At 45.5% G+C, this 10,940-nt stretch overlaps 1 protein-coding gene across 2 annotated transcripts; it reads left to right on the forward strand.

The window, feature by feature from the left end:
* The first annotated feature begins 195 nt into the window (after window positions 1-195).
* Window positions 196-9,927, forward strand: LOC128429866 (protein mono-ADP-ribosyltransferase PARP14). 2 transcript variants are annotated; one of them, XM_053415716.1, is made up of 15 exons: window positions 196-435; window positions 2,076-2,215; window positions 2,403-4,520; window positions 4,623-4,859; window positions 4,950-5,174; window positions 5,304-5,370; window positions 5,619-5,762; window positions 5,869-5,928; window positions 6,375-6,551; window positions 6,953-7,091; window positions 7,175-7,230; window positions 7,457-8,164; window positions 8,441-8,574; window positions 8,659-8,842; window positions 8,991-9,927. In XM_053415716.1, exons 1-15 carry the CDS (start codon window positions 258-260, stop codon window positions 9,269-9,271), a joined length of 4,848 nt encoding a protein of 1,615 aa, XP_053271691.1. In that variant the 5' UTR covers window positions 196-257; the 3' UTR covers window positions 9,272-9,927. The 2 variants fall into 2 exon arrangements, with proteins under 2 accessions (XP_053271691.1, XP_053271692.1); XM_053415717.1 differs by having other exon boundaries at window positions 2,406-4,520.
* The last annotated feature ends 1,013 nt before the right edge of the window (window positions 9,928-10,940 follow it).

Consider the following 10,940-nt stretch of genomic DNA (forward strand, 5'->3'; position numbering starts at 1 on the left):
ATATTCAGCTTTTAAATTAATTGTTAATAAATTGTGGATATTTTGTTTCTGTTGAATAAACAGACAAAACTGACTTTCAACAATATCACATCATGGCAAAAGAAACAAATGAATAAACTCAAAGGTATTCCATTCAATTGTAAGTGAGGTATCATCTGTGTACACCAGGGGGCGCTCCTGAGTGACAGAGGGCGCTCCATGCAGGAGCCAGCAGCGCACTTTCTCTCTCTCACTCCCCCCACAGCGCGTGTTCCTCGATGGAGGTCCCGGAGCAGTTCCCGGTGTTCTTCTCGGTTCCCTCCGGTGCGGACGCGGAGCAGCTTCGGCGGATTCGAACCTATTTCCAGATCCGCCGCAGGTCCGGAGGAGGAGAGTGCGGCTGCGTCACGCACCTCGGAGACAACGTGCACTGCGTGCGGTTCCGAGAGCGAGAAGGTGAGACAAGTGCCTGACCTTTAATCCCAAACCCCTAACCCTAACCCCAAAGACTGAGACCTGGACCGGGTCTCATTCTGTTGGACCGGGTCGTGTCGGTGAAAGTGAAAGTGAACCTGCACCAGAATCCCTCTGTCGTCCATTTCTTTATCTCTAACTCATTTTCTAATCAACAAACTCTTTGACTCACACATCAGAACAACTTGACTGCGGTTCTGAATCCCCCCCCCCACATGAGTTTCTGTGCAGCGACGGTCGAATTGAAGGTGTCCACTTTACTTTCACTTTCACATTGAGTTCAAGCTGCTGCTCAAACGGTACAAGTTGGAATCTGGACATAAGTTACTGATGCAGAAATGTTGTGTTGTGAATCCTAATTCATAACAATCCGTTTACGATCCGTTCTCCTGCTCTAAAGCGACAGAACAACACGTCACAGTCACAACACGGAAGAGGGTGGACCGGGTGTGGCTCGGGCTCAAGGTCCAACTCAGGGTTCTGCTGCTCAGGGACTTTCTGCCTCGACTTCTTTGACAGAACTGTTGAGTTTCAATTTGTACAAACCCACTCTACTAACGAGGAACGAGACACAACTTCTCCTACAGTATTGTCACACTTTAATGTTCAGAGCATAATGCATATGACAAAGGTTAGTTTGTAATATGCCCCCCCCCCCCCATTAGAAGCAGCTCTTTGTCTGTATACATTTGGCTCCTCCCTCCCACTCTGGTTGTTACAGAGTCAAAGGTCAGGATCTTCTGATGACATGAAAACAACGAAGCCTTAGTTAAAGCAATCAGGCCCAGATTCATTCAGTGGAACAGGATCAAGGTTCATTGTGTGAGATTCAATCAGGATCAATCAAAGGAGAAATTAACAGGAACATATTGTGGTCAACCTGGTTTAAATAAGTGCCACCCAATAAAGTTATGAATATGATTATTACTACTTGTTCGACCTGCAGCTGCTCCGTCTCTCTTCAGGCTTTGTCTCATGTCTTGTTTTCTCTTCCAGCCTCTCTGTGTCCCTCTGTCGTCCTCTTCTTTCCTTTTTGTCAGTTTAGTGTCTCATTGTGATTATTTTGTTGTCTCTTCGTTGTCTCTGTTGTCATTTTGAACTTTAATGTGATTTAGTATTCACTTCACACAGCTTCCTGTTAGCACAGATCCACACTGGGCCTCATTCAGGCTGAACTTGAAATATGTGTATGTGTCCTGTCACCATATTTGTTGTTGTCAGCGACTCTCGACTCAGCGGCGCCCTCTAGTGTATCTCTTACTGAACAGCCATACTAACAGCCTGTTGATCCACACTGCAGCTCACTGTGCTGTAATGGTTCCCAGTGGGCCCCTGAACCCCTTGAGTCTCTGTATCGGTAACTGTTTCTTCAAGTTCCATGAAAACTTAATTTTTAGCACTAAGTTATACACAGTTACAGTCAAGTGTATATATAAGGCACATGTTAAACAACCAAAGCTGGGGAAACTGTTCCAAAGCTTCGCATCAGCAGCAGAAAACACACGATCACCTCCACCTGTGAGCCTGGACTAAGGGACAACCAGTGTTTACTGGTGTGTCATGTACGGATTTGACATTTACATGTTGTCCCTAATAAGTAGTGTTCCCTTTTTGTGTCTCAGCTCAGCAAAGAGTCCTGCAGACATGTGAACATGTGTTGGAGTTGGCAGGGGGGTCTCTGGTGCTGACTGTCCGGGACAGAATCGAACCTCCGGGCTCTTCTCCCATCGCTGCCTCGGATCATGGCCCGAAGTCATCACAGGTGAGAGTGGAAAACCTTCCAAGAATAAACTTCCCTGACGGATTTGAATGGGGTCAACATGATGCAGTGAAGAATCAACAGGATCATAATTGATTATTCCAGGAGTTTTCTTTTAGACTTTATTAGTTTGGGATAAATTCCTTAGTTCCTTATAAACTGACAACCCACTGTGCTCTCTTTCCTAAAGCAGAAACAGCCTGTTCCTGCCTCCAGCCCGCCACCAGGTGGTGAAGAGTGTGAACTACAACCTGATACCTACCTCCTTCGTTATCTGAAGGAATGTCCACAGGCATGGAACGAGCTGGAGACGGAACTTACCTCTATGGACTGCACTGCTCAGCTGTTCCCAGAAGAGGGCAGGCTTGCAGTCAGGAGATCAGCTCAACCTGGTGCTGGAGCTGAAAGTAGAAGTTTGAAAGCTCAGGTAGACAAACTCTTACAGGGCTACCTCTGCCACTTTGAGTTTGACCCTCTCAAAGTCAAAGCTCTGCTTCGGTCTCGTCAGGCTGCAGATGATGTGAGGGAGTACCCTGAAATCGGGATGGTGGTTGTGGTTGGAAAACATTCACAGGTTAATGCCAGATTGATGGATATTGAGGAAGTGAAGGTTCAGTGTGGATCTGGTGAGAAGCAAACCAGCATCCGTCGACTGGGTGAGGCTAAACTCCGCCTCCTCTGGAGAGAGATTGAGGAGGGCTTGGGAAAACATTTTCCAGGAGTTCAGGTCACACGGAGAGATGCAGGTCAGGTAGCTCTAGAAGGTTCTTTGAAGGATGTTGTTGAGGCTGGAGAGTGGATCTCTGGTAAAGAGAACCTGGTGTTAGAAAGGAAAGTTTCTAACATGAGCCCACATCTTCTGGCCTTCATAAGAAAAGCTTATGGAGGTCCAGGGGCGCTGAAGGACTTCCTAGGGGTTGGTCACGAGGTGGAAATAGAGTTACGAGACACAGAGCTTTGTTTCCTCTCCCTCTCACCTGATCAACTGGACGACCCAGCAAATAAAATGCAAGAAAAGTTCAAGGAACTCAAGATTGACCTTCCTAATAGCTCAGCTGTTCCATCTGAACTTCGGGAAAAGCTCAAGTCCAAAACATCTGAGATGAACCAAGGGCAGCTAAGGGCTCAGGCAGGGTTTTATGCAGACAGCACAGTGTGCCTACTAGGTCACACCAAAGAAGTTGAGGAGTTGAATGAGACTGTCATCCAGTATATTTTGGACCAGTCGAGCATAGAAGGCAAAGTCAATCTTCGTTTTCCAGAGTTAGTGCAACTGTTACCAGAACTGCTACAAGTGCATTCATTTGACCTTTCGGGGGTCACCCTCCATCCTTTAACTTCTGCCTCTGTGCCCATGGTGGCGCTTGAAGGTCCATCCAGCAAAGTGACCGAGGTAAGGAACAGGCTGGGTCCATTTCTCAGCTCCCTGGTTCAGCGCATAGTCCCCATCAACCTGCCAGGCGCTCTGAGGTATTTTGAAAGTCCCTCTGGAAGAGAGAACATTTCACGTGTTGCTCTTTCTCACAAGTGTCTCATAAAGCTTCAGGTCCAACATCACATGACACTGAACTTGGAATCTGGTGCAAGGTTGAGCGAAGGAGGGACAATAGTTGCAAGCTACAACATGTGTGATGGCCTCCAGGTTGTGGTGTGTCAGGGTGACATCACTACAGTAGTTGCTGATGCCCTGGTTAACGCTGCCAATGCAGATCTGGAGCACTCCGGTGGTGTTGCTGCTGCACTGAGCACAGCAGGTGGTCCTGAAGTACAAAGGGAGAGTAAGACCATAGCAAAGCAGATCGGGAAAGTTCATACAGGTGACGTGGTGGTGACCACAGGGGGGAACTTGCCGTGCAAGAAGCTGCTGCATGCTGTTGGACCTGTATTTGGAAAAGTTGGTGGCAGAGAAAGGTCCTTGCTGGAAAAAACTGTCCAGTCTGCTCTGAACATGGCAGAGAGCATGGAGCTCAGGTCTGTAGCCATGCCCTGTATCAGCTCGGGTCTGTTTGGGGTTCCTGTGAACGTGTGCTCTGAGGCCATCGTGACGGCTGTGAGAGAGTTCTGCACTCAGGGAGGTAGAAGTCTGAGAACAGTCATCCTCATAGATAACAGAGCCGAGGTGGTGAGGGCCTTGCAGGAAGCATGTGACAGGCTCTTCCCAGGGAGAAGTACCAGAAACAGTCCACCTCGTGATGTGAGGTTCCAGACGGACGCTGCAGGAGGAGACACGACAAGAGGAGCCACTGCTGGAGCTCCTGGAGACAATGTCCATGTGGAGATTGTTCAGGGAACCATCGAGACCCAGCAGGTGAGACACGTTGCTTCGAGTTTGATGCATCACGTACTTCTCAGGATCATGATTAAGATTATTTAGATGTTTACTGAAATAAAACTTGATGATGTTTCACAGGTGGATGGCTTGGTGTCTCCTATGGTTGGCCATGATCCTCTCTCTACCCGCGTTGGAAACATCTTGCTCAATGTGGTCGGACCTCAGCTGGTTACAAAGTTTTCTCAAAATGCAGGAGGAGCAACGATACCTGGTGCCATGGTCCTGGTGGAGGGCTTGTCTGCACCGGGGTGTAAAGCTGTGATCTTCCTTCACCTTCTCCCCTGGGATAATAACCAAAATGGAACTGCAGTCCAGGTCACTTTCTTCTTCTTCTGTAGCCACGTGCACATGTTTTGCATCACCGAATTTCTTTAAACTAATCTGGACCGTGCTTGAATCTTCCAGGTTCTGCGACAAGGCATCAGAAAAGTTCTGGCCTCCTGTGAGGATAAAGGTTTTCACTCAGTGGCCCTCCCTGTTCTGGGGACCGGTGTTCTCCTGCGTTTTCCTCACTCCGTGGCATCCAGGACTCTTCTGGAGGAGGTCCTTGTATTTCAACAGAGCCGAGCCAGCAGATCAGCTTTCCTGGTCCGTGTTGTCATTCACCCCGGGGACAAAGAATCAAGCAAGGTAAAGGAAATTCACTGCATGCAGGTTCATGGTCTGAGTGATCGAGGAGAAGGCCGATGCTGTCAATGCACAGGGCTTTGTCATTTATTCACTGTCTCCTGGAACGTGACCTTTGATTTGTCTCTTCAGGCGTTCCAATCGGCTCAGGAAACTGTGAACGTCAGAGGGTTCAGAAATGATTCTAATCCAGATCAAGGTTTGTGTGAACAGCTTCTTTTCAGTTTCAGGTTGAGCAAGTCTGTGGTTCATTTTATGTGGACATCCATGAAGTCTCTTCAAATCTGATGGAAACCTTCACTTGTGCTCAGATCAACTGATTAGAGTTTGAATTCAGTTTGAATTAGTTTTCTTCAAAACACTTCTCGGACATTTGATTCAATATAAATTGTTATTACTTCTAAATTTATTAAAAATATGAAACCCTCATCGTATTTTTTTCTTTAGCTTCCTTTTACCGAAAAGTCTCTGGGACTAATGATGAGGTCACAGCCATGGTGGGTGGAGTCAAGCTTCAGATGGTTCTGGGCGACATCGTGACAGGGGGCACTGATGTCATCGTCAACACAACGGACTTCAAAACTCATTCGGGTACAAACCAACTGTTTTGATTGCTATATGTAAATGTTTATATATAAAGTATATATATATCTGTACACCTGTGTCATACCTGTGACTGTATTCACGCTCTTCACAGGTGTCTCCAGAGCGATTCTGTCTGCAGCAGGGCAGCAGGTTCAAGCACAGTTAGCACAAGGTAAGCCTGAGGGAGGGACTTAATATTACTGTAAACAAGTATTTATGTAAGTATCATTTAAGATTAGAAGCACTACAGGTACAACTCATTTAAACTTTCAATCCCAGCCCCTGTTCTGTTCAAATAAACCATTTGATTTATGTAGAACTTTTCAAGCTTTTCAAAGTAGAAATTAAAATAAGAAAATGACAGCATTTATATCAAGAGATCCACACACTGTCCATATATTACTAGATTGATGTTCAGGTATATTATTATGAATCAAACATATAAAACAAATAGGTTAATTTATTAAAGACAATTCTAAAAAATCATTTCATAGGTAGTGAATAGGTTCTGTACTTACGTGACACGTTTATGTGCATTCTCAGTTTGCACACTCAAATAAATGAGTAAGAACACTTGTAGCTCCTGTGACCTGATGTTGCATTTGCTGTTTTTCCCAGTGGGCATTCCTGCCGACCACATGTGCACCACCGGACCCGGAATGCTTGGTTGCAGAGAAATCATCCATGCTAGTTTCAGGAGTGACCCTCAGTTGATTCAGAAGAACTGCAAGAAGATCCTGAAGCAGTGTGAGAGCAAAGGCTACAGCTCAGTGTCCTTCCCAGCCATCAACACTGGTTTGTACAATACACATGACGGTGTATGAGTGTCTGTCTGCACACGTTTGATTTAAAGAAAAACATTTTGTAAATACCTCCACATACCAGAATAGTGAAGTTAAAATAAGGTAAAAACAGCCAGTGGCCGGAGGCAAGTTATTCATTGATTTTGGAGGTCAAAGGTCAAGATTGAGACTGAAATCACACTTGCTTGAAGGAGGCATAAGGCTGCAGGCTGATTTTTCCTGTAAATGTAAAATGATAAATAAGAAAATACACTGAAAAGACCTGTCAAATTAGAAACAAGGCATTTGAAGGTAGAGAATCAACTCGATGACCAAAACAAAGGTCACACCCTGTCACTGCTGCAATGTAAGTGTCATCATTAAATGTCAACCGTTGTGTTCACGCCACATCAGGCGTGGCTGGTCTGGACTCGGGGCGAGCCTGTAAAGCCATGCTGGACGGCATGGCGTCAGCTGTTAGGGACTTGAAACTGACTTCACTGTCCCTCATCCGCATCGTGGTCCTGCAGCAGCCGGTCTTCCAGGTGTTCAGGTCAGAAAGGACTCGTCTGCGAGCAGCAGCCAGAATCAGTAGGCCACGTGTTCCAGATTGTAATAAAGTCTTTTGCTTTGCAGATCAGAGCTGGCGAGTCGCTTTGGAAAACCGGCCCCTTCCCGCCCCACCCTGAAAGGTTTGTTTACATTTACACTGCTGGAAAATAACATAATTTGTTCTTCTTTATCATAAGTTCTCATGTTTTTGAATACGAACATAAGACATGTTTGTGGATGGAGAGAAACATTGGCTCTTGGAAACTTTATTGATTATTAATATTCTCAACAGTAATTCCCATGAAGTGGAATATTGATGCTGATACTATGTGATGAGTTTCTCTCTTTTCTGTTCATTTCGTTTAGAAAAAGCTAAACAGATTTTCAAGAAGATACTGGAGAAAAGTTCAAGAGCTTCCTCCTCTTCAGCACCACAAGGGAAAACCATCTCGTCCAAGCCTCAGCCGGCCGTGCTCAGTGTGATCTGCTGCGGTCCAGACATCATGGACGCCATCAAGAGAGATCTGGAGGGCCACCTGCAGAAGCAGCTGATAGAGAGAGAGGTCAAGATGCATGACTTTGCCTCGCTCGATGACATGGAGCTGGAGGCCGTGCTAGCGAAGGTCAGAGGCTTCGGAATAAGTCTGGAATCGAGGAGACGTCAAAGTTCAGAGAGCTCGAGATCAGGAGTCCCAACGAGAGCTGAGGCCAGAGATCGGTCAGCGGCGGCAGAAGAGATGTACGTGCTGCGAGGCCTGAAGGAGGATGTGCTGAGCACCACGGAGCTGATAAACAGAGCGATACAGGAAGCACTGTCCAAAGACCGCCAGGACGAGAAGGAGGCAATGACGGCTTATCATGTGCAGTGGTTGATTCAGGACGCAGAGGAAGTCTGGCAGGAGCTGAGCCTGCATGGAAACTTTCTGCTGGAGGACGCTTTCCTCAACAAGCGAGCGTCGGCAGAAGTGACGGCACGAGACGCCACAGTGCTGAGGGTGAACCTGTCGGCACTGGAGGCCACGAACTGGCAAACTGGGCAGAGGTTCAAAGTGAAAAGGAGCGAGACCGGGACAAGTAGGTCACATTTGTTAGATTTCAGATTTAAAATCGTAATGGTGATTAGTTGTGAAAAACAGTGCAACGTGTAATTCACATGATTAATGGTGTAAAAGAAAAACATTTTTAGAGTCATGTTTTCACGTCTACATCGGCCGATCATAGTTTTATTCCCTAATGTCGGCACTAGCCCCAGAAATCAGTCGGGTGTTAGTTGAAAGAATCCTGATTTATCCACAACTTTTCCGGTGAGTACCATGCGGAGACACTAACTCTGTGTGATTTGTACTTTAGCCCTGGAGTTACCAACAAACTGGGAACCGATGAATGAAGACGTCTTTAAAAAGGTGGAGCTGAACCCGGCCTCACACGAGTATCAGGTGGTCGCACAGGGTTTCCTCAAAAGGGCTAAATACACCATTCGAAAGGTGAGCACGTCAACACAGGCGCACGTGTCTCTCGTGGAGTTCTGGTGAACAGAAGAAATTATTTTGTTTGTTTTCTGATCCCAGATCGAGCGCGTGCAGAACCTCTACCTGTGGCAGGCGTTCTCCGTGTGTAGGCAGCGGATCTTTTGTAAGAACGGCAGAGATGAAGAACAACTGGGTGAGAGGTCGCTCTATCACGGCACCTCCGCGGAGTCATGTGACTGCATCGAAAAGGACCGATTTGACCGGAACTACGCAGGAAAACATGGTGGGGGGGGGGGGGGGGGGGGGTCGTTGTGTCATTAAGGGAAAAGTCACGATAGAGTAACAGTTTTGCGAATCGATTTTCTTGTCAGCCTCTTGGCAGGAAAGCAAAAATGTTGACATCCATCTTTTCTTATGTAATTCTACCACAGCGGCCCGGTTGGGAAAAGGAGTTTACTTCGCTGTCAACGCGGAGTACTCGGCCCAGTACTTCTGCCCACGGGACCCATCCGGCCTGGGGCGGCTGTACGTCGCCCGGGTCCTCACCGGCCGATACGCTGTCGGCAATCCTGGGCTGAACGCCCCCCCTCCTCGTGGCACTGACCCCACGGACTGCTTCGACAGCTTGGTGGACAACCAGCAGACTCCCACCATGTTTGTAGTCTTCCACGACGACCAGGCCTACCCAGAATACCTCATCACCTTCAGCTGAGGGCCGGCGTTGTCAGAGCAGTGAGTCTCGGTTCGGCTTCGCTTCAGACGGGATTGTTGTGTTTGTGTTTTCAGGAACCTAGAAGCAGAGTAGTAGTAGTATAACAACAACACTGCAGCAGATTCTAAACAAAAAACAAAACCGTGCTGTGCTAGAGAGTCCTGATGTCTAATTAAGCTTTGCACAATCACTTTTACATTTATATAATGATAATGCTTTACACTTCAGTTTGTTTTCATCTGTTTTAAATCAACACTTCTCTACCTGAAAGCAGCAGCTTGGTGAAAGTGAGTCTGATGTGTGAGTGTGAACAAGAGAAAGTTTCCTCCTTCACAACCAGCTGCAGCTGCCGAGTGAAGCTGAACTGAGATCAGTTAAAAACACTCTGAAGATATTAAAAACCAGAGTTTATCTCCAATATTCAGCAGGAAACTGTAAAAAAAAAAGGTGTAAAATGTATTTGTAATGATAAAGATTTTGTGATCCAAGTAATTTCTGACATTATAAATGTAAACAATGAGTTTCTATGCTTTTAATTAACAGAAGATTTGTATATGACACAATTACACGACAGTTAAAGGAAGTGATCTTTATTGAGAATCTTAGCAGTACTTTCTTAACAATGTCAATAAACAAGGTAATACAATCAATAACAACATTTGTATTTCTGTGGCACATTCTTGGGGCATCAGAGAATGATGAATATCAAGTAAATGATAAACATTTTAATAAACGTGCATTAGGCTATGGATTTTTAATAGGAGTAGGGTTAGGGTTAATACATTTTCACCTATTTCTCATGGAATAAAGCGTGAATCTAGATTTAGTTTCAAACCCTGGCAGAGTTTGTGGACTGATATCGATGAATGTTTGCAATTTGATGCACATCCAAATGAAAATCTAGTGCTTTTAATCATAGTCTCATGAGGGGACTGCTGCCATTAGTTCTGCTGCAGCCTGATACTTTGATCGATCCTCTGATGAGACTTGCATCTCCATTTGCTTCCTTGATAAACTTCAGGGTGCTGTGGTTGCTGAGGTCCAGTTGAAACTGAATCTCTGTGACCTGCAGCTATAAATAACTGTTTGTGCAGTGAGGACAGTTGTGTCCGGGCCAGAGAGAAGAGTTGAGGGAGCATAAGAGAAAGATCGGGGAAGGGAGAGAAAGCAAACATGTAAATCAGTAGTAAGGTGTGTCAGCTTTTATAAATATCACAGATCGTATCTCCTTCCTGAGATCAGGGATAATATAGACTTCTTAGAATTAGAATTAACAGAAACATGTTGCGTGCGTTTTAACATCTGATTGCATGTTTCCCGTCAGATAACGTGGTTTCTTGTCACAACATGAAATGATCATAATCTACAAAGATATTTTACACTGAAGACATATTTGAGGGCAATACTACATTTTCTTTTTTACTGCATTAAATTTCCATCATTGCTATCTCCATTAGATAGATAGATAGTTGGATACTTTATTAATCCCATGGGAAATTTAGGTCATCCAGTAGCTTATACACTTATTCACTTAACAGATACATACATAAAACACATATACATAATGCAGATACTGGTACATGGATGGGTCTGACCCTATGGTACAGAATGCAATGATGTGATTGTGTCAGTGTCTAGAATGAAAGTGTTCTTGTGCTGCTGGAGTGGA

This window comes from Pleuronectes platessa, chromosome 23, assembly GCF_947347685.1.
Source record: "Pleuronectes platessa chromosome 23, fPlePla1.1, whole genome shotgun sequence".
NCBI classification, from domain to species: domain Eukaryota; kingdom Metazoa; phylum Chordata; class Actinopteri; order Pleuronectiformes; family Pleuronectidae; genus Pleuronectes; species Pleuronectes platessa.

Excerpts from the sequence above, each read along its gene's own strand:
- LOC128429866 (XM_053415716.1), top strand. The coding sequence starts at position 258 with ATGGAGGTCCCGGAGCAGTTCCCGGTGTTCTTCTCGGTTCCCTCCGGT. Across the intron at positions 4,521-4,622 it reads GAACCATCGAGACCCAGCAG|GTGGATGGCTTGGTGTCTCC; the intron begins GTGAGACACGTT and ends GATGTTTCACAG. Across the intron at positions 8,575-8,658 it reads CTAAATACACCATTCGAAAG|ATCGAGCGCGTGCAGAACCT; the intron begins GTGAGCACGTCA and ends TTCTGATCCCAG.